At 38.1% G+C, this 27,767-nt stretch overlaps 1 protein-coding gene across 1 annotated transcript; it reads left to right on the top strand.

Annotated features, from left to right (window-relative positions):
* tmem38a (transmembrane protein 38A) lies at positions 1 to 26,259 on the top strand. Its single transcript, XM_028816144.2, has 6 exons — positions 1 to 210; positions 19,206 to 19,362; positions 19,456 to 19,640; positions 21,386 to 21,473; positions 25,480 to 25,597; positions 25,786 to 26,259. The coding sequence occupies exons 1-6, from the start codon at positions 87 to 89 to the stop codon at positions 26,008 to 26,010; spliced, it is 897 nt and encodes a 298-aa protein (XP_028671977.1). The 5' UTR covers positions 1 to 86; the 3' UTR covers positions 26,011 to 26,259.
* Positions 26,260 to 27,767: the final 1,508 nt, after the last annotated feature.

A 27,767-nucleotide genomic window follows, 5' to 3' on the forward strand; every position in this document is an offset into this window, starting at 1 on the left:
AGATACCGCGGAGCGCGGCTGTCAGTCGGGCCGGGACAAGGAACTCAGAGCACAAGCCAGACGCACAGCGCACCCGGAGCTACAGCATGGAGGTGCTGGCTGCCCTCAATCTGGGCGACTTCGCCCATTACTTTTCCAAAATGGCAATGTTTCCCGTCTTCGATCTTGCCTATTACATCGTATCGATCCTCTACCTCAAGTACGAACCAGGTCGGTGAGCGTGTTTTTTTTTTTACTTCAGCGTGTGGGTTTCGGTCGGGAGACGGGAAAGGTGTGAAGTGTATTTTCTATTCTATTAATAGTGCGGCAGTGTCAGGCTTAAAAAAGCTAATGACAGGCAACATGGCCAAGATCAGATGCGACCAGAGTCTTCATTCTGGCAAGACCTTTTTTCAAGTTCTGCTTAACCAGTAACAACTATTACATCTTACAACTTTCTGAAGGGTTGTTAAAGAATGTATTTTAGACATCTTCAGTTAACCTGGATAGCTCCCATAGAGACTATGTAAAGAAGAATACCTGGGAGCTCCATTGCACAATTTCTGGCATTATCACTGAAGGCACATCATGATAAATAGTAGCAAACTTTTGGCTGTTTGAAAGGTTTTCATAGAATGCAGTACATTACTGAAACCCTGTCTTTATCTATAGTGTTCCCTTTAGCGAATATACCATAAGACTCGGGACGCCCAAGATTACTTATGTAAATAAAAGGTTGTTAAATGTTACTTAACTCTTCTAATGCTATCCCAAAAATTTCTGGCACAACCTTGTTTTCTCACCTGATTACATTTCCTGTATATGCTCTATAAAGGATTCCCAAGAGGAGCTCTCAGACATTACATTTAGCAATTCTGGAACCTCTGCAATGCTCTTTGTAGTGAACAAACTCCTTTTGTTTAACACCATATTCTCCCAACAAGTCTTGAAGCTGGGGATGTCTTGTATGCACTCTTTAGAGGAAATCACTTGAATCCAAGGAGTTTCTTGGAATATATCCTAAGAACTTTTGTTCCCAATAAAAGACTATGTGAAAGGTTTTCATTTTAATTATATTGAAAATATTGTATATAGCCCAGTTACGGAGGGAATCACATGTAGTTCACATTGAAATTCTAAATTGTATTGTGCATTAAAATCCTTAACTGAACATTTTTTTAATAATTGAAAAGAGTGTAAAACAAAATTTTTTTAAGGGCTATGAAGTGACAGTAATTAGAAAACAGCATACTGGCAGCAAACATACAATATTTAAAATAACAGAAAACAATATGTATTCAGATATACACAAAAATATATAACAATTTGTAGAACAAACTGCAAAATAAAAAGATATACAATCATTCAAACAGTAGTTTTTCAATAAATAATTTTGTAACATTTGTATAAATTAATTTTCAAATGGGTTCAGTATGCTTACAGAAACATAAAAAAAGTACATTTGATAAAACTTATATATTCATTCGGCCATCTTCTATTATGCTAAAATGGATGGATTATAACAAACAAAGGGTGTTGAAGTAATTTGTGAAATAATTCCACTCTCTCACTGCAATCTGAATGTAGAACATGGCTGGTATATTAGAAAGTGTGTGTTTGGCTCTATATTAAGTTGACAAGTATACACTATTCATCATTAATCCTCTCCGAGTATCTCGTGACTGGGGCAACTAGGTCAGAAATGGAATATGACTTTATGTAGTATGTGTTGTGTGTCAATCACACTGTAAATCACAGTTGCACTTTTTTATGATTACTGGTTATTAGCTAAATTTTCTTGAATAAAAAAAAAATCAGTAATGTGTTAAAAAATTAATGCACAGATATTCTGTAGCATGAGTTACACTGAAGAGAACATTACAAAAATGTTCTGAACATGTCCATTAGTGAGTTACAGGAAGCTGTCCCCAGGCTGTTGTATATTTAATCTCCCACAATCCTTTGGCAGACATCTATTTGCATGAGCATTTTACATACCTTAAACAATTTCAAAGTGTGTAACAATACTGCTATTACTGCTATTGCTTTTCCCACCATTACAAGTGCCTTCTGTAAATAGCCCTGTTATATGGTTCCATAAAGTGGTCTGGACACCTGACACTGAAAATAGGCTACACCAATATGTGTGGCATTAGAAGTTCCAAGAACACAGGTGTAGTCGCACTCAGTCAGTGACTAATTATGTAATTAGTGCAGATGCTGAAACTTGAACTGAAAGGACTCAATGTAAAGCACATGGACAAGGAGTCTAGAATCCCTGTGAGTTTGGTTGGCACTACCATTAAAGCGAATTAGGCATTTGCCTAGGACACTGATCATATGGGGGGAAAAACTCTGCCGCATGGGTTGGCCACCGAGCAGCCATTTGGCATACTAATAAGCTTGGCCTAGGGCACAAAATAACCTAGCACCGGCACTGTGAGTTCATTCCAAAGCTTGATAAGTATACACCGTTCATCATTAATCATTTGGCAGTATCTCATGTCAGAAGCTGCCTTTATATTTTGCTCCTAAAGAATTTCAAGCACTGCTCAATTTAGAATCTATTGATGTGACCAGTTGACCAGTGCAATGCCTAAGAAAAGGGTTATGAAGTCCATGTTTTGTGTCTCATAGGAGTGGAAGCACTGATTTGCATTTTCACAGCTTAGCTCACCTGTGTTTGGTTAGGTGCCAGCATAAAACATGGATGAAATGTACACAAGCAAATGAGGAAACAGGAACACACCACAAGGATCAAAGATCCAAGCAGCATAGGAAGGAGCCAGCTGGGCGAGGCATACAAGTGTTAGGAGGAGATAATAGCACTAACCTCCATTTCATTGGCTGTCTTCTATTCAGATAACCTCTCAATGAATGAACAACTCGATAATAAAATTCTCTTTCATGAAGATAAATGGCTGTAATAATTTGTGCCTCAACTACCAAGGATCTGAGCTAGTTCCTATACAGTACGTCATTACCAGAATTTATTAGGATATGGAATTACAAGGAAGAATACATCATTTTATCTCAGATGTTTTCTATACCCCAATAATAATATCTAATCTTTTTTACAATATTTGGCCTATGAGATAACCATTTAATAATCTATATAGTGTCTTTCTAAAGTGACCACCACCACAAGGCACTTTACATGATGGTGGAATTTTTGACATATATAAAGTGACACACACAGTTTTTAACTATTTATTTCTAATTTGATGTTTTTGCATGTTTATTTATTCTTTTTGTATTGCTTTTGATCAGTTGCCAGCATGTTAAATAATGCCACCTTGAGGCAAGGCATATTCTTTTCCAGCCCCCCTACATATAACCTTGCAAGGCTTGAGATGATGCAATTAGTCCACATACAATACATATTCTGATACAAAATCCCACAGAATGATAAAAACAGTAAACAGTATAAAAATATTATTTTTAAGTGAAAAATAAAACAAAAGATTAGCTTTAAAACAAAACAAAAAAACAACAACATATTAATTCAATACTTCTGTTTGACCCTGGCCATCAAATTGTTTACTTCTGCAATTGCCAGACTGAATGTGAAATAAAAGACAATGTATGTGTGATTGACAACTTAATAACACTCCAGAAATTAACAAAATTTTACAATATGATATAATCATTACATACATAATACAATATCTGGAAATTTAGAAACCAGAAGTCATTATCCTTTACTGATATACCAATATTTGTGTTAAGCCAAAATTCAAAACTTTTATGATGAAGATATTTCAAACAGTTTTTTAAGGTAATATACAAATACAGAGCTTAATATATATGTCAGACTCAAGGTTCATAGTTAACTCTCATTTTCCGGTGTTCTTATTTCGTGATGTTGGAAAAAATTATTTATACACTATTGCATGAAAATGCTTCCCCTACCAAAATGCTACCCGAGGCAATCGCCTTGATGTCTCACCCCACACATTGGCCCTGCTGTAGATTTATTTGTGCTGTGTCATTATACCATGTACTGAATTATTGCAGCAGGTTTTCTGCACCAGTGGGACTAGCAACAAATGCCTTTAATTACAATGTAAGGTATCTGACAATGAAGAGCATTGCATCAGAAGGTAGCGATTAAACCCACAACTTTGAGGCTTCTAATTTAATACCTTAGATAGTATCTCACACTATTTGCTAGTAGTGTAATAATGACCCTGTAATAAACCTATACAACAGTTACTGCCATTACATTGAGCAGATACAGTATGTGAGGCTGTAAAGGCAGCCTTTTTATATAGCCACTTTATGCTCCATTAAATTGCATTATTCAAGAATAAAGAGGGACATTAACATACCATGCAACCCAGTTTTTAAGCAGCAAGCACATGTGCTTGAGAGTCCCTTCAGGAGCCCGAAGTACTTAAAAGACTTCAGGGAACTTTCACTGATTTGCTGGAAGTCCCTAGCTGGCCATGTGGAATTCCAATTCAATGTATGTTTGCTCAGCTACCTGTTGGGGAGGTCAGTTTCGCTTGGTTCACCAGTAACTTGGTGTGGAGATCAAGGTACAAATAGTACAGGACTATCTGGTGTTGCTACTGGGAGATCTTGGCATACAGTCCCTAGAAATCATTTCAGTAAAAGAAGCACCCTTCAAGTGATTTCAAATCAGGGCAGAGTCAGAAAACCAGAGAGTGGCAAGGGCTGGTGGGAGAAAGAGAGGTTAAAATGGCAAAAGAATGTGTGGGGAGAAGGTAAGCAGAGTTCACCACATGTGGTCATTAATGAACACCCATTTTTAGATTAGCCATTAGGTACAAGGATTTATTAGCTTACCGTTTCTTTAGTGCTTTTGTATTGTCCACATTGTGTTACCTGTTTTTATAATAAAAGCCCTTCTTGTTTTGTATTTTGTCCACCTTGGTTGCTAGTTGGGCTTGGAATTACTCAAGGGTGCTCACTAGTGGTCACTTCATTTATACTTCCATTGTTTAGGCAGAACAAAATTTACAATTGGAACCCCAGTGATGTCAGTGAGTTATTCTTAGAAATTATGGATTTAAAACTTTTATTTTGTTTAGCAATTTCTGTAATGAATATCATATGAAGGTGCTTTACAGTGAATCGTAACACTCATTTATTGTACTTCCAGGTATTATCATTTAATTGTACCTGTTTGTCTAATTCATGGCCTATGGGAATATTTAATACAAGACAGAAACTAACCCTGGACAGGGCGCACACAGACATGCCAGATCAGGTCTGAATGTCCGGTTAACTTAACATGCCAGGGTCTGGGATGTGAAAGGGAAATTAGAGAATCCCAAGGAAAGGAGCTGACAAAATCCACACAGGTAAGTGACTGGCATTCAGACTCCTGGAGCTGTAAGCCACAAACCGCTGTGACCCTGCAGTCCTTCAATGTTGCATATTTATGCTTTGCAGAGTGAATGCTGGTACTTACCTATGGTGACAGGGAGAGTCAGTGGAGTGTTCATGCAAAGTCTGAAACCTTAACGACTTAGAGCCATCCTCCTTTCATAAAACCACCTCAACATCTTACTGGTGGTCAGTTTTAAAGATATAGGCCTTCATAAAAGGTGGCCTGGTGCACTGGTCAGTACTGCTGCATCCTGAGTGCAGTGTCTTTGATTCAAACCCCACTACTAGTAATTGACGGTGTAGAGTACACATGTGTATCTGTGTGGGATTTTTCTCAGTCCTTCATTTTTTACATCCTTCTCATATTAGGCTCATTCATGATTCCAGATTTGCTGTAGGTGTGAGTGGGTTCTCTGATGGACTGATGCTTTGTACAGGATAAGTGTTGTCAGAATAAGTTCCAGTGTTCTCTGAGCACTAAATTGGATTAAGCAGATTTCAGAATGAAAAAAAAGAAATGAAAGAAGTTCTTCTAAATGAGTACAGTGGGTCACTTTCAATCCTACGGCCTTTCATTTTTGGATCACCTGCCTGTCTTCTCTTTGAGAAGTTGCATTGCTGCCAAGGGTCTTCCACCTGTGGGATTTTATCATGGGGTTGGGGGTCACACCTCTTTTCTCACTGACTGAACACTGCTTTGCATTTCTTCATGGACAATGTCCTTTCGTGTTTAGTCACAGGCTGCTCATTTATAAAGCTGTGGTATGTCGGAAGCCCCTTTTCCTTAAAGGGCGTCTCTGTCCAACCCCAACCCTGTGACGGGAGCAGCAGGTGATGAGGCCTGTTGGAGGTCATTTTTATTTTTAGTCTTGCAGTCCGAAGGATCAGTTTCAGTCAAAGTGCAGGATAATCATTCTGTTTGGGGGTAGCTGGCCCGCAGTTGTCTTTGGGCATCACTATTGCTATGTGCATTTGTGTGTCGGGGGAAGGGAAGCAATGGTTACGACTCTCAGATATGAAGTCTCTTTTTTTTTTCTTTTTTGGGTCATTAGTTCCTGCCATGAGAGTTTTTGCTGCCTTTTAGGGAGCTCTCTTTTTGCACACTTGGCCCCAGTCTTCAGAGATAAAGCTTGTGCCTTGTTTGCCAGCAATGCATTTATATAATTAAAAATGGGTCGTGTCTATCTGCAATAATGAATATATTAAACAGAAGAAGAGAAAAATAAATTCTTTTCTTAAGTAGTATCTTTACATTGTCTATCCTGCTTAGCCAAATCAGTGCCATATTGTATCATTTAGGGAAGCTTATTTTAGGAAAATTGGCGTCTTTTATCATGCTCACAATGCCCTCATAAATCCAGAGAGTCACGTACAAAGGATTTTGTTAAACCAAACGCATATTGCAGACGGAAAAGGGCTTGACAGTATCAGGTGACTTGGAGAGTCCAGGGTATGTCTCACGCAATTGAGGCGGGTCATTCTGCACTGGCGTCAGCGGCCCTCAGTGACAAATGCCACAGCAGAAGCCCTGGTCAACTTTCCTTTCAGCTCCTGCTGGGCGTGTGTGTCTGTGCCACATTACCTTTAAATTTTTAACTGTGATAAGTGATAACTGGCCTGACAACATGCACACTAAGTACATTGTTGGGTGTGTGTGGTTTAGTGAGTAAGGATTTGAACTTTAAACCACAAGGCTGCAGGTTCAATCCAATTCTGGCACTCCCTGTGTAAGTTATGTAACTTGTCTGTGCTGTAATTGTAAAAACATACTAAAATAAATAAAGTTAAGTACTTTTAAAAGGCCTGAAATAGGGCTCTGTAAAATCATATTTGCATTTGCTAAGAATCTAAAAGGTGTAATGATTCTGTATACAGTGAGGCCTAGTGGCTAAAATCCTAGACCAGGGCTCCTGATCCTGGAGGGTCATAGTGGCTGCACATTTCACTTTAACCAATTTATTACCTAAAACCCATTTATTTACTACTAAAACAATATGTTTTCTGAACTTAGATTTAGTTACCTCACTTGTTACAATTCAGAACCCTTAACTGCCTATTTAAGAATAAGCAGATGTTTTTAGATTTTATTTGTTGCCTTTATTCATTTGATTATGAGGTGTGAATGAAAAAGGAACCACCAGCTTTCCAGCTAACTTTCTTCCATTTAAACCTGTGTGAATGAATCATGAAGTATCTGTGCTAATAAAATGTCTTGAAATAAATAAGAGAATAGGAAAGGGGAAAGCGTTTAAATCTATTCTGGACCACACTAAATTTGGATAATGTTCTCAGAAAATGGAAAATCTACAGTGTGATTAAGACTTGTCTTGGAAACATGAAAGCACTAACCATATAGAAATCTAATTAAATACCAAGTATAATTATCAGTTAGGCCTATCTTCTCATTATAAAACTGGTTGAAATGAAAGCCTGCAGCCACTACGGCTGTTGAAGACCACAAATCAGGACCCCTTCCCTATACCAGGGTCACCAAATACAGTCCTGACGTACCACTGTGGCTAAGTGTCTCATTCTAAATAGTTTCACAAATAAATTTTTAGTTGTACTTCTAAATGATCTAATTGTTTAATTTGTCTTTTTCTTCTCTTATTTTGCATTCATAAATATGTGCTTATACATTTGCATGTTAACAAAATACAGAAATTTGCATTTTTTACCATGTCTTTAAACGTTAACTTTCTTTGCCATATTCTTTTTAATTCACCTTTTCCTGTGGAGTTTATTCCATTAATTGTATTCAAAGGCTGACAATGAGCAGTGCATACATGGGAGCAAATGACACTGAATACTAAAGAGAAGCAGATATTTCAAAATAAAATTCAACCTAATTAATAAGAAAGGCTTAAATGACCAGAACATAAAAAAGGGCAAAATCTTAACAAGCAAGAAAGAAAAAATAATAATGAGTATTACAATCACAAATTCTTGCTAAACATTTAGCAAACCCATTTTAAAAATTCTGTTTTGAAACAAAAAAAGAACATAACAGCTTGTTTAATAAAAGCAGGATTCCACTTTAAAGCAGAATGTGGTTCAATTAAACACCCGCAGTTAAGGTGGTCCACAGGTCTGAACTTGGGGACCATTTACCAGTAGTGAAATCTTTTATGACTTATTAGCACATGAATGAGTGGAACATTGAAGTAATGGCTCTGCTTTGTCATTTGCACCTGAGTCTTCACTTCTCATCACTAATGGTGAGTATTTGGATACAATTTAAGGAGCAATCTCCACAAAATAGATTGAATTGAAATAAAATGGTAAAAAAAAAGTTGTTTAAAGTTATGATAGAAAACACATTTCTGAATGCAAACATCATACTAGAAGACTTTTCTGAATGCAGAATAAAAAAAGCAAAAGGCCAGCAAAATGACTAAACTGATGAGACATAATAGTAACCCCACAGATGTGTGAAACTGGCTGGAATGAAAGCCTGTAGCTACAATGGTAAACCAGGGCTGAACTTGGGAACCTCTGCCCTAGACTATGGAGCGCGTGGTTACCAGTTCAGTATTAGTATGTGACCTTGAACAACTCGTTTTTATGTATGTTAATGTAACAGAGAGTGGCTGCATGTTCATGTTGGTCAGTCATACAGTAAAAATTTTATTGCACTCTTCAAGCATCTAAAATACTACTCTTAGGTGTGGTCCATGGAGGTTCTAATACTGGAGTGATGCTAGAGAAAAGAAACAATGGTAAAAGTGAAATGAAAAGTCCATACTGGATGTGTTTCAGTCTACTGTATACATTGCTACAGATTACTAAAGCTATATGAGGTCTATCTGGAAAAAGTCCAGCCATTGTTAATATAACGAGAACAATTTGCGCAGCATTGATGTAACCTGGCAGCCAAGGAGAGTGGACTGGAATGCACATGCGTGAACAACAATGACCTCACTGGACTAGTCAGTGGGGGCGCTAGACACCATTTAGAGAGCATGTGTACTGTGTGCCCGTCGCATTCAAAATGACTGAGCGAGTACAGCAATGAATCTGCATGAAATTTTACGTTAAGCATGAATATTCATCTGTGGAAACTATTCAGATGATTCAGAAGGCTTTTGGGGACGATGCAATGAGTGCAAAGCAAATAAAAGTGTGTCACTAACGATTCAAAGATGGCCCCCCTACAGCCCAGATTTGGTGCCCTGCGACTTCTGGCTTTTCCCAAAACTAAGTCATCTTTGAAAGTGAAGAGATTTCAGACTATTGATGAGATTCAGGAAAATGTGAGGCAGCTGATGGCGATTCCAACAAAGGATTTTGCAGAGTGTTTTGAACAGTGAAAGAGATGCTGGGAGAACTGTGTGAGGTCCTAAGGTGCCAGTTTTGAAGGGTACTGAGGCGTCATTGTCCTAAGTATCTTGTATGTTCTTCAATAAATGCATCAAATTTTCATATTACATGGCTGGATACTTTCTGGACAGTTTAACTGACTCGGTTCCTATTTTTGACTCATTTTTATTTTTTGTTCAACTCTTCAAATTTATTTTGCAAGTGATTCAGATCCAGTATAACTGGTGTACAGATAGCTATCCTGAACCTGCAAAAGTAGTAAAAATAAATTCATCAGACAGATACAATCTAATAGACAACCAGCATCATGCAGAGTTTTACTTGTTTACAGTAAAGAATGTCTGAGGATGTCTGCATGATGACAAGGAAGAAAAAAAGAAAATGAAGAATCGTAGCTGTTGCTTTGAATGGAATCATCACTGCCGGGTCTGAAAGACACAAAAAAAAGAGTCAAGACTGGATGGTCCGAGCTGTGCAGGGCTTGGGAATGGAGGACATTCAATTACATATGGCAATGTCTACATAAAAGATTCTCTTGGAAAAATTCAATTTTCTACCCTGCTGTGGCATAAAGCGCATTTGAGCTGCATTAGCAGGTGACATTTGCAGAATACTGCAAACAATTGAATCAACAAGCCAATAGTTTTATTTTATTTTTTTTGTATTTCACTAGAAAGGTCGAATCTGAAAGTCACGTGAGTAACAACAACCCTCCAGACAGGTGATAGCACAATCATAATCTTACCAAGGCAGTATAATAAGCCATAACCATATACATTTAATTTCTGAAATAAACTGAAGAGCCTAATTTAATACAAAATTCAATAAAATCAAGAGATAATAATTATACCTAAACATTTACCCATGATTCCTAATTTCAGCATCCTTGCTTATAATCACAAACCAATCAATATGTAACATCAGAATTTGTCCCACAAGGGACCAACTATTATGAAATTAGAACCTATTAGTATGCCACAGCAAATATGTAGAATGTAATCAACTAGCAGAATATAATCATTTCCAAGTTTTAACACAAATTTTTATATAAGCCTAATTGAGAGATGTTCATACTTTGAATTAAATCAGCCTTTAGCAATGCAGTCAAAGCCTAGAGTTGAAGACCTGTTGCCATGTTTATAATTTAATTTTATTTCACCACACCTGCGTCTCTTATGGTACTTCTGTTTGAGGATTATTATTATGATGGGTGCTGTTGTTGTTGTTACTGTGTTGAAGCCTGTAATATTTGCCCCTTCCATGTTCCTCATGTTTATGACAAGTCGGCACCCATGCTACTATTATTGCTATTACTTATTTGCTTGTATAAAAATAATGATTGTGCTATATCTCTGTACTTGTGAAACGCCTTGGAAACGTATTCACTACAGAAAGGTGCTATATACAGTATAACTAAATAATATTTGGTATTTATATAGCAGTCCTTATTAAAATGACCAATATCCTCTCCTTGAATTTAAGGTCTATCAGAAAAGTTAACCAAAGCCTACTGCAGCCACATTTGTCCATTTCAATTTAATCCTCCTAAGATTTTTATATTTTCTTTGCACTTCAGTGCTTTGCATAAACAGCAAGTCTAACCTCTTAAGGGCTTTAGTGCCATGTTCACATTTATGATAAGAATGAGCTGCCAAGGCATGGGTTTAGGCTAAAAACTGAACTTATGGATTCTAGCAGATCCCTAATACTTGTTAATGGAAGTAACTATTATTATTAATCAGGTAATACTACATGGAGCTTATTTTTATATGAATTTACTCTGAAAGCTTCACTCACTCTTGTAGGACCAATGTACAGAGGCACATTAGTGTAAGTTAGACATCTCATTAGTTGGACCTCACACAGTTCTCCCAGCATTGAAAACCCACACAAGCATAGAGAGAACTTGCAGTACCCACACAGACTGGGACCGACATCACGATGCCTTCAACAGCCAGGCAGCGGTACTAACCTCTAGTTATGGTTATGATTAAGTAAACTGATAATTTGCTTAAGTGTTTAAGCCTGCCATTCTTACATGTTGTTGAAGGAATGCTTTTCTTAACTTAATAATGTTAATTTAGAAAAGGATTGTATGTTTGTCCAATATGTAAATCTACACCATTCAACCTATCCTTGACAAACTGTGTACAGTTTCTCCATCTGTACAGGGAAAGACCAGAGGCTATGTTACTTTATTTTGTGACCCTATCTGAGCTTTATTGGTACAGTGTCCCTGAGATGCATGTTTGGGACTTGACACAGATGTATAGTTGGTATAGTCAGTGAAATTTTGGTTTGGAGCTAAAGTTTTTCCCCTTGGGGGTTTATTATGTCACTACACCTGCACTTTATTCTACCCACATAGCGCTATGCTTTATACAAATATTTGGTGTTACTTCCATGTTATTCCCTAAAACATACCTAGGGATTGAGGCAAGCCTGTAAAGTTTCTAGTCTGTTGCCCCTAATATCACTGTACCTCTAGGTCCTGATATGAAGTTTAATAAACATGCATGTATCTCATTCTGGGGTGCCTTGCTTTGTTCTTCCTAAGCAGAACCCCACCATTCCCTCAGTGGTACCTGCCAACTCCCCACTAGAATATTGTAGTTATCTTCTTGACTTCCAGTTCATTAAGTCCTCTCATTCTGGTGCTCTTAGATACTCATTTCAAGACCCCCTTATTTAAGGACTGCCTAGGCAAACTGCCCATCTGACAGTCCCTGTTTACCCCCAGTGGTTTTCTAATAAGCCCTCCAGCTACCAGCATAGTCTTCCCTCTTTATATGTAACTCCTCTCAGAATATTTTCATGTCCTGTGGCAACCTAATGCCACTTTTATCTTACACAATAAATGTCACAAACTATCAGCTTCATTTGTTAATAAGTTAGGGACAAAACACAACATGCTATCAGAAGTACCATAACAGAAGTGAAAAAAAAAAACTGTGGTCTCTGAAGTGTTTGGCCTTCAGCCTTGGCTTACTTCTATTCTATATCAGTGTTCATTAAAATGGTCCTAGTCAACCAGTAATGAGGGATCAAAAAAGCATCAGAAACATAAAAATAAAAATATAAAGACAAAGAGAGCCACAAACAATTAGTCAACCATATGTTCCTGAAACATATAGAGGCAAAAAAAGATTAAATACCAGAAACGTTTTTACATTTTTAAGAGGTTGTATATGCTAGGCACTATCTTCTGGGGGGGCATTGGTGCGGCTGTCCCCAAAGTCCAAAAGTCTCTGAGCAATTGTAGAGAATCTGTAATATTATATAATATAGTGAATTGAAAAATCCTTACCAGTACTGTTCAAGACTTTATGTTACTACAGGCTACTAAAGCTAGCAGTTAAAAATGACTCTTTTTTGACTTTTGGCCTATTTCACTGTTCAAAGTAATTCTGCAAGAGATTAAAATCTGATAGGACTGTGTACCAACATCTGTCCTGTATCGGCAAAATTAATAAAAATTGATTAATCAGAGTGATGCAATCTGACAGCCACGAATGCCAGGTACATGCAGACTGCAAATTACTGTATGTACAGTGCAGGATGTCTGTGAATTCGTCAACTTATGATGGCAAATGCTCACAGGAATTTGAGTGGAATCGTCACTCCTGGATCTTCACCTGTTGGCTTGAGAGGGGAGTCACTTGGAATGACTGTCTTGGACAAATATGCAGATTTTAGAAAACACATAGCAGGTAGGCTGTATTGGCAGACTCTCTTTCATTTTTGCATTTCACATTTATGTAAAATTATTGAAGTTTTGTTATAAGAGTGAAAAATAAATTATTATTTTAACAGCAACATAAGCAAATGTTTCAAAGGGTAGCTTTCTATTTATCCCACCAGTATAACAGGTAGCTTATGATGATAACAATAAAATCATAGTTTTACCATACAGCCCCATAAACATTTAAAATACATTTAGCTCCCTGAAATAAAATGACTAATCTAATATAATTACAAAATTAAATGAAACTGAGGTAATTATTATCTTTAAACATTTCTCATTATTCCTCTTTACTATATCCTAGTATGTAAAGAGTGAAATGTCATCATCCAATCAGTGCATGACATCAGAATTTTTATAGCCAGGGTCTAACTGTAGTGAATGTTTTAGCCTGCCAGAAGTGAAAAGTGTGATTGGCCAAGTCACAGGTGGTGTGAACAATGGAGGATGATATTTGCTGAGTTTTAACATAAGTTTTAATGTAAGCCCATTTGAGAGATGCTTATTCTTTGAATTAAATCATTCTTTGGCAAAGCATTCAGAACCTAGAGTTGCAGTTCTATTTCTGTCATGATCATTTAATTTAATTTGTGTCTCCTATGCTACACCCATTTTAAGTTTTTGCAACTGACTTAACTTTTCACAAAAGTGTCAGAAAAGCAGCAACTGAACTAAAAGAGTCCATTTTCAAGCACTAGCTGAGAGATAACTCAAAAGTGTCTAATAACAGGCAGTCACTTTCTTCCTTCCTCTTAGCATATACATTATCTTGCAGAGCCAGATGTGTAATACATATACATCTGGAGACAACAATGATTGATTTTTTTTTAAATATGGGTGGGAACAATTAGATGGTTCGCTGCGGATTACATTTCTAAAACAATCCAAAATCTCATGAAGGCAGAACTCAAACAAAAAGAGTAATGGTGCTCTGTTTGACGTCATCTGACCAATTCTAAGCCTACATTTATGATGGATAAACCTTCCATGGCCAAAAAGTCTCTCAAAAAGACCCCTGTGAAATAAATAAATGTGTGGCATGGGTGTGTGGAGAATACATTACATGTGTTAAAAAAGTGAAACAAGGGAAGAATCTTTCAGCAAAACCCAATTATAATTTGGCATTTGAGCACATCACTGGACTTGTAAAAGTGAACAATGCACTGGTCAATGTCATTCACAATGAAGACAATACAGTCAGAGTCAATATGAGGTACAAAGAATTGGCAGCAATGTTTGAGAAAAAAAAAATAACTGTACAGTATCTATTCATACAATCAGTTTGCCATCACACTGAGTAAAAACAAAAGTTGAAAAGAGCTCCTGCTAAGTGAGGTCTTTTTGCTATTGATAGTGAAGAGCCATGGGAGAAGCAGATTTTGGTACATAGTACGCTGAAAATAGTTAATATGCCAAACAACACTCTAGCATTACCACAGACCATGGTTGAGGCTGCACAGTGTACATAAATAGCTAAAGTAAGTTAACATTACTCTCTAATTGTAAATGCCAGGTATTCCATACCAGAATATAGCAGGAGCACTTTAACACATAACATATACTGTATATTGTAAGAGATTAGAAAGACTACAATAAAAAGTTGGGGCACCACCACAATATAATTGAAAAGCAGAAAACAAACAATAATTGCAGGGAAAGTCTTTTCAGACCAGAGTTCCACAGTGAACTGATTTCAAAATAAGTTGAACTTCTGGTTATACTGTATGTCCTTCTGGCAGGAGGAGGCAGGTCCAGGTTGTGGTATAGTGAGTCCACAGCTCATGTCAAGAGGCCAGTTTAAAATAAATAATCGCCGCACTCGCGGCTTAGCGAGGGGGCGTGGTGGTTGAGTGGCTGAAGCAGTTCCAGGGGGATTCATGGTGTGGGCATTTCTCACCTAAGTGCACACCTAAGGGAAGGTGTGCCTCAGCGTGAGAGACCTGCCCGTTGAGGAACCCAAGTCTCGGTCCAGTAAGGAAGCCGTATGGAGCCAGGGAACGGAAGGCAACCGGACAGTAGAGAAGGTCAGCTGCTGAGAAGGTGACTCTCCTGTTGCGGGGCCCTAATGGGAGAAGCAGGAGTGCTGCCAGATAAAAGAGATAAGAGACTGCTTCCAGCATTGTTTTAACCTTGTTTTAAAGGATTGTTGTTTTTTCTATGGTGTTTTTAACCTCCACTCAGCACTTGTTTTTATGGATTATTTATTTAATGATTTTGATGCACTGCACTTGTTTGGACATTTGTTTTGTTGTTTTTAATAAAAGCACTTTTGCACCTTTTTACACCATCCCCTTGCTCCATTGTTGTGCCTCACTGTCAAGCTTACTGACGGTGATGGGTTCAGGGTTCCCCGAACGCAAGATGGGAGCATGGAGTGAACCCGCATCATCACACAGGCGGATGAACACCGGAAGTGATGTGAGAAATGTTACAGCTATCAATCATATTGTGTGTACAGGGAGGAAGAGAACAGACATTAGAACACAGCCCCCTGGAGCGGTGGGTAATTACAATCACCAGAGTTCTTAATCTGTCCCCTATATACTAGTGCATGACAATATATGGACCACAGTACCTCTTTAAAGACTAGTTGCTGTTGTTATACTGTATCATGGAGTGATGAAATAGTCCAAATGACAGAAAGCTATATAAATTAATCTTTATCCTTCAGTTAACTTGTGTCACTGAGCTCTTTAACTGGTAGCAGCAGTTGTAACATTTTATTCTTTTAATGTCAAATTTTTTGTTCCTTTTTTTTCCAATTTGCATCACTTGCATTTTCAGTTGCACCCCAAGCTTTTAAAGTGCATGGACTGGAGGATGTTGGGAGCAGGTGTTTAGGAAGAAACCCTGTGGGTGGAGCTTTTTTAGCAGCAGATTTTGGTGCTATTCACTACAATATTTTTAATGAGTTATCCCAAGACAAGAACATGTCAAACACCTGGCTTACTTGTTTTCATCTCAATTAGCAGAGCACTCCATTTTTTCAGTTGCTCAAGTACAAAAAAAATGTTGTTGAATCGTTATTATAAATAACTCAAAGTTATTTTCCCATTAAAATCAAAAACTGCACAGTCCATCTATGGAAAATATTCTAAATCTTGCTGTGTCTTTCAGTATTTCCCAGGTTACACTGCACTTCCATTCATCTTGACAAGATTTTCAGGTTAATACCTATCATCTAAAATATGTCAGCTGAAAAAGTTAAAGTACCTCCTATACCAGTATTTTTCAACCGCTAGGTTGCGAGCTACTTCTGCGTCACGGATTGAGAGTTGACATCTATGGCTCATAAGCACATTAAAAAAAAAAAAAAAAGTTTAATCATCTCATTTACTATAAGAGTCCCTCAATTCCACTGAAGGGATTCAGTGCTGTGTGATATTTTTTCCCGTTTCAAACTTGGCTCATTTAATTGGGAACAAAGTTGCACAATTTTATTTAACCTCTTGTTTCAAATCAATTTTGTATCACCATGGGGGACACCACATTCTCCCCTCACCTCCATGGCAAACAAAATTAATAGGTAAAACTGGGTCCCAAGGCCATAAAGGTTGAGACCTACCCTATACACTTGTGCAAAAGAGCTGTAAGGAGTGCTAAGGCTGTAGTGTTATACACTGTATGATCATACTGTCGTTACTATACATTATCAGTTTTATTAGTATAAGAATTATCATAGAAATCCGTCAATGTACTGAGCCAGCCAATCCAGTTTTAGGACCACAGAGAGCCAAAGACTAGCTCTACAGTACTGATGTAAGGTAGGAAACAGATCCATCAGGTCAGAACTACTCAATTTAGAGTGAACTGACTAATCTAAAACACTAATCTTTGACATTTGGAAGGAAACAGGAGGACTGAGACAGAGTGAGAGAACCTTTACAGACATAGAACGAACATTAACTCTGCACAGACAGAGAGTAGGACAAGAATTAATCTCAAGTCTCCAGAGCTCTAGGGTTATATCATCCTTAGGATGAGTTATTATTATTATTACTAGGGTGCTCTGCCCCCTGTTCGCTTCGCTCGCCAACCCCCGTGCGAGTGCTACGCACTAGCCACTTCACAGCTCTGCCGCTTGCATTTAGGGAAACGGATGTACAATTTAAACAGATTGTTATATTCATGGGAATTGTTACACATGCATAATAGACCTAACTATTTTACATTACAGCAAGTAATTAACCATAGTAAAAAACAGTAAAACGTAATAAATTGAAAGAAAATTATCTTTCATGTTGCATTATACATTTTCGTTCTGTTTGATTTTGAAATTAACAATCAAATACTTTTTAAACTTACACTTTTACTGTAAAACTTCAGTAAAAACAATATTTGGAATTAACTTTTCGACAGTATCGACTATGTTTCAGCATAGTCTATTGCTACGCATTTAACCAATTTGGCATGTAACCGATCGACAATTTTCACGTTCATTCGTTTGACTTCATCGTTTCTCTGTGCTAGGATTGCCCGTGTACTCATTTCTTCTGTTGATAACCCTTCGGGATGAACTTCTTCAATAAGATTTGGACATAATAAGTCTTCTTTTATTGGGAACTTAAAGTGAGGAAAATGTAAAAATTTATAAGAGCTGAGAGTGCAAGAACTGTGTCTGACAAAAGTATTCACACAAATGTGAGGTGAGAGGACAGTGGGCATGGGCCGTTAACCGTAAATGGTTGAGAGTAGTGCGGAACTTGAAAAAATCTCTTGGCAATAGTCTTGTCTCATGTCAAGATTTGTTTTATAACAGAGAGATTATTATTAGTAGTATTATTGTTGTTGTTGTTGTTGTTATTATTATTAAAAATCCATACATTTACTGAGGCTGTGCAATCCTGTTTTTTGGGTCTCAAGTAGCTGAAGCCTAACGTCATCCATTACCAGAACAATTATATACAAACGAGATATTAGCACACAGTTTTATGTGATTTGGGAAAAGCTACAGTACCCAGAGAAACTCCAAACAGACACAGACAGAACATACCAACTGTTATGATGTGGAGTTTGCTCCAAGGTAAAAAATAGGTGTTGGCTTCCAAAAACAGGCTAGGGAGCAGGCCAGAAACTGATTTCAGCCAGGCCGCTAAGTCTACCTGCTGGCTTCAGCTTGAGTGGACTTAAGCCAGTCTTACAGGACACTGCTGTACATTTATTGGCAAATCTGTATGTGTTTTGATTGATCCAATCACAAGTGAAGGTACAACTTTTTTATTTAATTTTTTTTTCTTTTCGACTGCTGTCCAATTGCACATACAACAGGCTGTGAGCCCAAATCAGGTGCTAGGCTTGCTTTGATTGACTGATAACTGTGCAAATTGTTTTATGCAAATTGTTATTTGTACATATGTGCATATTTACCTTTTTACTGTTTTTAATTCTCCAGTTTGTCCCTTGACTCATTAAGTTTTGAATAACATTCCCTAATTACCGACACCAGTTGCTTAGTGTGATTACCACAGTTTCATCCATAATAAACAGTATTTCATATAGTTAGATCGGTACTATGTTAGATCACATTCATTCCTCATGCAAACTGCTGGGTGTCTGTGGTGTAAAATGCTTCTTGCAATTATTACTTCATCACTAATCATGTGCACAGAGCTCTGGGCTTATAAATTAAAGTGGATGTTATGGATTAACAGTTTTAAGATTTATACTAAGTTATACTAAAATGAAGGTTAATGCTTCAATACTTCAACACAAGTAATAACAAATTCAAATTAAATTGAAACTATCAGAATAAGCATGGAGCCTTCAGATGAATTGCCTCTGACTTCTCTCTCCCTGTTTTCTACAGGATCGGTGGAAGTGTCCCGCCGCAGTCCCGTGGCCTCCTGGCTCTGTGCAATGCTCTACTGCTTCGGGAGCTACGTCCTGGCAGACATCCTCCTGGGCCACTCTCCTATTGACTACTTCAGTAACAACTCTCATGTGGTGCTGGCATCAGCTGTATGGTGAGTGTGTGGATGTGCCCTGCATCCGACACAGGTTGTTTTTCTCTCCTGGGGCCTATCAATAGAAATTGTATCCTTGTTGTTCCTTTGCAGGTACCTCATATTCTTTTGCCCTTTCAACATCTTCTACAAGTGTGTTGCCTTCCTGCCTGTTAAACTGGTTTTGGTCGCCCTGAAGGAAGTGGTGCGTGTGCGCAAAATTGCTGCTGGTGTTCATCATGCACACCATGCCTACCATCACGGCTGGTTCATTATGGTCCTGACTGGATGGGTCAAAGGTTAGCTTTTTTTTTTTACATTCAAATACAAGGGGAGTGCTGTGTGGATGTGGGAATTACATCAGTGAGAAGTCCATAGCTAAAAATCTCAGCTATCTCTCTCAATTTTAAAGATGGTCATTTCCCTTTCTATCTCCTCCAATATGACCAAGAAGCTTCAGTTTTTCACTCTTGTTACTATTCAGACAACCACCAGCACACAATCTTCATGCTCAGTTTGTCTGTTCAGTCAATCCCAGCCATTTGCAGAAGCCTTATTTTTAGTCCCTGTCCTTTCCTTTTAATCCTCCCTTACAGTATGTACTGTATATATCTTGCCTTTTTGGCCTTTGTCCTTTAGTCTTCATCTTTACCAACCACATACTGATATCCTGGTACTTTTACCTGACATTTATTCATGTAGCTCCATGCCTGACATTAATTCAGCCCTAATCCCATCAAACTCTTGTTATTCATTTCACTTCAGTAAAATCGTCTTCTTGCATCACTCCCCTTTGTCTGGCCCTTCTCTGCTGCTTACCATCTTCCTTCTAATTTAGAAACTGACTGACCAGATTTTCTAAGTCACAAGCTGAGACTTTCCCTTGGAGTTTGGTGCATGTAATTTCTAGTTTATTAAATCAAACATACTTTTGAGGTTGTACGAGGGTAAATCATAAAGTAAAGGCAATTTGAAAATTATGCGATAACTGCAATGGATAGAAGCTGACACAATACAACACGTTCCCGATGGCTTACTGGTAGTTCAAACATGCACAGTACAGTGCTCTACCATAAGTCTATCTGAGGTCAAGGTCAAATGAGCATCGATGCTCCACTGCGGGATTACACCTTTGTTGAACAACACACTGTAGTGTGATTTCTTTGGGATGAGTGAGTGAAACCTTCTGAAATTCACTGAAGGATGGTGGCTCAGTACAAAAGTGAAAACAGCATGATGCAAAGAAAAGTTTTGAATGGATAGAAATATTTAAAGCAGGAAGAACAAGTGTAACCAGCGAAGCTTGACCTGGTCAACCATCAACATCACGCACACAAGCCCACAACAACATGGTGCATGCCTTCATCATAGAAGACCAATGGATTATTTTGTCCATTGTTGCTGCACACTTAGAAATCAGCTAGGGATCTGCACATGTTATAGTGCATGATGATTTGGGGTACAGTAATGTTTGTGCAAGATGGATACCCAAACAGCTTACTGATCTGCACACAACCCAACATCCTTCAGTGAATTTCAGAACATTTCACTGCATCGAATTGGTGCAATCCTGCAGCGGTGACTCCGTGGTCATTTGACCTTGGCTTCAACTAGACTAATGGCAGAACACTCTGCTGTGTTTGAACTACCCATAAGCCATCGCAAACTTGTTATATCCCGCCAAAATCTATTCATTGTGGCAGCTTTTATCCATTACCACATAATATTCAAATTTTCTTTTGTTTTTGATTTTCAGTCATAGTTTAAAGCTTGTTATACAGATGGTTGGGATCACAGAGTACCCCTTAGACGCTCAATTGTAACTACAATAAATTGGGGCTTGCCTTTGGTTTCTTCTTGTGTTCGCAAATAATAAATCAATGTTAATGTTGTCTGTGTCAGTGGTCTTATGTTTATTAGATGGGCCACCTATTCTTAAATTATTTGTCGGCAGGCATAGCCTAAAAACTGTCACAGTTAAATCTCAGAATCTGGTTACCATAGTTTACAAAGGAGTCTAATCTTCATCTTTGTTCTTAAACAGGCTCTGGTGTGGCACTGATGGCCAATTTTGAACAACTCATTCGTGGTGTCTGGAGACCAGAGAGTAATGAGATCATGTACATGTCATTGTAAGTCCATACATTTAGTGTTCTTCATCTTTTTATGCCAGCATTGCATGCCTGATATTATTAAACATATCACCTGGATACGTTTAGCATACCTGTGAAATGTTTTTAATGTTTTCATTAGGTTTGTACTTTATGCAAGCTGAGTATCTAACATTTTATTATTTAGTCATGTCATTAAATCACATATAGATCAATTGGCTTAGCATGTATCACACTTAAATTAACAGAATTAATAATTTAAAGAACAAATTTAGCAACACATATCAAAAAACAGTATATAACTGAGCCACCATCTTGTGTTTACATGAGCTGAGAGCTTGAGGAAGCAACAAAAGGATTTGACCAGGTGGGCATATATATCATTCACCTTGTTTTTCAAAATATTTTAGATAAGGTACCACAGGAGAGCCTAGTGATCAAACTAAAACAAGTGGCACTTCAAGGCACAGCATGTAGAGAGGTGGAAAACTGACTTAAAAATGAAAAAATGTAGGATGTATAGAAACATTTTACAAATTCAGCAATATTAAAAGTGGTTTCCGTAAGGAGTTAGTTCTATACTGTTAGTAAGTGCAAAGTATTACAATTGAGACATAAAAATGTTAGATTTGAATGCACAATGGAAATGTAAAACAGAGTAAGTAATCGAGGACTTGTTATTGTCCACATCTAGCGTAGAGTAACAATTGGAAAGGTCAATGAATTGTTAGGTTACATACCATGATATGATGAGTATAAATAAAGGGAGGATATGCTTAAAGTAAATAATGCATTGTACTTGTGAGGGCTCATCTGGAATAATGTGAGCAGTCTACGTCTCTGTATAACAAAAATCCACAGCACATTAGGGAAAGTCCAGAGAAGAGCAACTGGCTGATTGTGAGACTGTCAGGAGCGACCTATGAAGAGATGAGACTTTTTAGTTTAAAGAATCATATTAAAAGGTGACATGACTGAAGTGTTCAAAATTAAGAAAGGTAAATTGGTACAGTGGATCCATGCTGTTATTTATGAGGCTCCCAACCTCTCATATATATTTATTGTTTATACCGTACAAAGTGTGGTCATCTCAACCTTTTCAAGAACATCCACTAAAATTATCTCTTTGGTTGTTTCAAATTAACTTATAGACAGATACACAAAATAAGTGTGGGGTTCTCAGACTTTCATATAGATCCACACGGAACACAGGTCTTGAATTTTCACCAGATATACAAAACATAAAAATGTAGTGCTTCTAACCATTTATATAGATCCATAAATTACACAAGTGTTGGGCTCTTAAAGGTTTTGTTTAGATATACAATAAAATACAATACAATACAATTTATTTTTGTATAGCCCAAAATCACAGAAGAAGTGCCGCAATGGGCTTTAACAGGCTCTGCCTCTTGACAGCCCCCCCAGCCTTGACTCTCTAAGAAGACAAGGAAAAACTACCCAAAAAAAACCTTGTAGGGAAAAAATGGAAGAAACCTTGGGAAAGGCAGTTCAAAGAGAGACCCCTTTCCAGGTAGGTTGGGCGTGCAGTAGATGTCAAAAGAAGGGGGACAATACAATACAATACAATACACAGAACAGAACAGAACAAATCCTCAATACAGTCTAAAAATAAAAAATTTAAAAGAACAGAGCAGAATTTAACAGTAGATGATATCACATAGGGCGGCACGGTGGCGCAGTAGTAGCGCTGCTGCCTCGCAGTTAGCTTCCGGGTCCTCCCTGCGTGGAGTTTGCATGTTCTCCCCGTGTCTGCGTGGGTTTCCTCCGGGCGCTCCGGTTTCCTCCCACAGTCCAAAGACATGCAGGTTAGGTGGATTGGCAATTCTAAATTGGCCGTAGTGTGTGCTTGGTGTGTGGGTGTGTTTGTGTGTGTCCTGCGGTGAGTTGGCACCCTGCCCAGGATTGTTCCCTGCCTTGTGCCCTGTGTTGGCTGGGATTGGCTCCAGCAGACCCCCATGACCCTGTGTTTGAATTCAGCGGGTTAGAAAATGGATGGATGGATGGATGATATCACATAATAAGATTTGGATATCAAACATTTAGGTATAGTCTTCCCAAACGGTTAAAAATTACTTTAGTGCTTCCAACCATTTTCATAGATTCATAGACAATACAAATTTTGGTTTCTTAAAGGTTTTGTTTAGATACAAAAAAATTAAGGTTTAGTGTTCCCAACAAAACATAAGTGTGAAGAACTCAGGCTCTTTGTTTAAATACAAAAAAAAAAAAAACATGAATATGTCGTTCTCAATTCTTGACATGAATGTCTAAAGCATACAAATGTTGTGTTCTCAGCCTTTTAATAAATAGTGTGATTGATAAGGAGCATCTGACATCCCAAACCCAGAAACACAACTATTCCAATCAAGTCTCTGGCTCAAAAACACTTTTTCTTTTCGCATTTTCCATCAATAACCACTGAGATTTTCTTTACAGTAGTGCTATTATTCCTCCTCCTCCTCCCCAAATCCAGGTGAGCTTTGCCCCTACTCCACTCCAAACTCCAACTCACCTGACTGAGAAGGAGAGCTTCTCTTAAGGCCAAACCCTGGCCTGATATATGAGAGCAGAAAAGCCACCAGCCAGGAGCTCCCTCTTGTGGCTCTAGACATCCTTGACAGGTCTGCCTGCCTCAACTACATTTCCCAAGAGCAGTGTGAGAGTTCAAACCAGAGCAATGCTGGGATATGCTGCCATCCACAGCCCTGAGAGAACATCAAATTGTCCTGGCATGCATTACTCCACTGCCCATTCATTATATTAACTGTCAATCTGGAAAAGGTACCATCAACCACTCCATCTGGATCACCGCTCCATCCATACCCTTTGAACTGTCTAATAAATAAATAAAATATAAGCATGGAGTTCTCAGCTTTTTACATGGTACTGTGCAGCATATCAATATTGCATTCTCAGAATGTAATATGTATCAATACAAAAGAACAGAACTGGACTTGTCAGAATTTTTATACAGGTTCATGCAAAATGCACATATGAGGTTTGAATCAAACACAAGTGCTGGATTCTCAAAAATGGTATAAAATATACAGCTGTAGGATTTCTAGCCATTTCTAAGAATTATACAAAGTATAAGGACGGGGCTGTCAAAATATTTGTCTAAAAGTCAAAAAGAATTCTGCATGGAGGAGTAGGAAAAATACTTTCTCTCAGTAAATGTCAGGTACTGGTAGGCAGGGATAGGAATTGCCTGTTTGTGGGGGCAATAGCAGCCATTACAGCCAAGGGTAGACTTACTTTGGTCTCTGATGGAAATGGTATATCTCTTCAATTTTTCATTAAATAAATTATTACAAAGTCAAATTTTATTTTATTTTTCCAATTACATCATCTTTATCTAACGATACTGTTTAAATGAAGATGAAATCTTGATAAATCTAAATATTTTAAAAAAGAAAAAAATGTCATGGGTTGTATTTACTTTTTCGCTTGGCTGTAGATACAAAGTGTTTGGGTTTCATACAGAGACATTCCTTTGGATCTGTACAACATAAAAGTGTGAATTTATTTTTCTTTTCATAGATATCTATTCATACTGGGTATATTTTTCAAATATTTATACAGTCAGGTGCAGCAAACAATTCTCAGTCTTTTATCTAAATCCATACAGAACTCAAAAGTTCTCAAATGTGTTATACAGATACATGAAATGTACATAAGTAGATCTTCTGACCTATAATAAAGATTCATGAAACACAAGTGTAAGGCACTCAAAGTTGTTATGCAATGTATTAATTTTACATTTGTGGTGTTCTCCGCCTCTATTTATGATTCCATGCACCATGTGGATCTTATCTCTTTAAATACGTTCATAAACGACATATGTATGGAGTGAGTATAAATACATGGTAGATATTATTATTAGTTATGGATGCTAATTAAAGTGAACCTTTTTCTTGTTTTCTTGGATGTGGACGCGTTAAGCTCTCTGCTGCTACCCATACCATGAATCATTGTATTTTCTAATGCGTGTTTATCTCTGCAGCCCCACCAAGGCTAGCTTTTATGGAGCCATCCTCTTCACCTTGCAGCAAATGCACTGGCTTCCCGTGTCCAAGTCCACCCTCATCTTCCTCTTCACTCTCTTCATGGCAGTTTTGAAGGTAGAAGCTTGTAAGATTTGTTTTTTCCCAGTAATGAGAAATGAGTTAAACTGGCCTGGTGGGATACTGATTGCATGCTGTAGTCTTTTGAGGTGCAGTCACAAAAACAGACAAGCGTAGCTTCATTTTCCAGTTTGTGGTGTCTAACCTGTTGCTTCTTCCCACCTCCATTCTACCTCCTTCTGTAGATCTTCATGACAGCCACTCACTCCCATGGCTCTCCCTTCGCCGTGATCGAAGGCCTAGTCTGCCCCGTTCTGTTCGGGTCTGCTGCCGGGGGTGACAACCACCACAATGGTCACGATGCCTCCCACCATGCAGTGGCAGCCCCTGCGGCCCCACCATCTCCAGCCAAAACGAAGGAGGAGCTGAATGAAGGAGTACGCAAGAGGAAAGCTAAGAAGGCTGAGTGAGGGCAACTGAAAAAGGGACTTGACTGGACTCAAGTGGTATCGTCCCACAATGTTTTTAAGGTGTCAGCCATGGCCCTTTGGAGAGTCTGCAGTGTTGGTCAACCGTTACATGCCATCTCCACCACTTTGGGGGCAGGAGACAGTTTTAAAGTCTTGTGCCCCATTCAATTGTTGTACATGCTGGACTGGAAGCTGGTAACTCCTACTGGGCAGCACTCATTTGTAATAAAATCTTTCTGAGCTTCTAAATGCTGCTGGCATTCAGTTTCTTTTTACAAAGTGAAAACATTCAGGGTGTGAGTGGCATCTCCAACCAAGTGCTCAATTTCCAGTGGGCAGTAGGTTACAGCAAAACTCATTCAGGTCATCTTCCAAAAAGTCACCACTTGTCAGCCCACCCAGCCATCTAGTTATGTTAGAGCTCCTAAGTGCTTTTCATATGAATAAGTATAATAAAAACTCAGGATGGACAAGACATTTAGTGGTTTCAGTGGGTGATGAGTTTATGCAAATTTCTTTATTTTCAAGTTACAACTTAATTCATACCACCGTCCAGTTTCTGTTCCAAATATTAGATACGGTTTCAGCAATGATGCCATCTTAAACTTTAACTGGGGACTAACCTGTAGCACTATAGGCCCTGTGGGTTCCATTATTGGTGTTATACTTGTAATATAAATAAACATTATGCCTGTTTTCCTACTACATACCACTAGTTGGTTTAAGGAGTATTTCAAAGATGGCCCAGTGTAGGTGGGTGTGTGTGTCTCCTGTGATGAGTAGGGTTGGTTCACCTTGTGTCCAGGGCTGGCTCTACCATTTAGGCAGTGTGACATAGTGGTTAAGGCTTTGGATTTCAAACCATGAGGTTGTGGGTTCAAATTCTGTTACTGACACTGTGTGATCAAAAGCATGTCACTTCACTTACCTGCTCTTCAATTTGAAAAACAAAAGGAAGTGTGAGCAATTGTATCTCAAATGTTGTACGTCACCTTGAATACAGATGTCAGCCAAGTAATACTAGTAACAGTAACTAGATGGTTGCCTAGAGTAGCAAAATGTGGGAGTGGTGGCATTTTTTAATACAATACAGACTGGACTGGACTCCGTACAACTGACCAGTTCCCACTAATCCAATCATATTGTTTTGTATTATTATAACAATGTTTGGTGTTAGCATCTGATGACCTACATGAGCCCTTTACAAGCGGTCTTCCAAATCCTGAGATGCATTGAACTCAGCTCCTCTGAGGTTCCCCTTCTGCAAAATGTTCTTGTTTCTCTATTTTCTTCAGGAGCAGGTTTATAGTGTTCACGTTCATGTGTTCCGACCTGTTATAAACATGGTTTGGTAAAAATCATAGGCTACGTATATAACATGTACAGTACAATGCAAAGTTGAGTTGCTCACTCAGTCACTCATTATCAAAAACACGATTTCATATTTAGTTAAAAGGCTGCGATTTGGCAGAATCCTACATCTAGGGCTGTAGGTATTCACTAAGAAAGGACATTTTGATATTTCAATATTTAGCAGTAAAACCCCCTTACAAAGGACAAACAAAATACTTGAAAACCTCAAAAATGCTTTGACTAAATTGACTGAAATGTAATGACTTTATGGAAAGAAGAAAATTACCCACCCCATGTTTTTTTATTTGTCAATGTACAGTATGTCGTTAGTAATGGCATAGAGCAGGGGTGGGCAGCATCAGTTCTGGAGGGCCACACAGGCTGCAGGTTTTTGTTCCAACCCA

This window comes from Erpetoichthys calabaricus, chromosome 12 (assembly GCF_900747795.2).
Source record: "Erpetoichthys calabaricus chromosome 12, fErpCal1.3, whole genome shotgun sequence".
Classification (NCBI taxonomy): domain Eukaryota; kingdom Metazoa; phylum Chordata; class Cladistia; order Polypteriformes; family Polypteridae; genus Erpetoichthys; species Erpetoichthys calabaricus.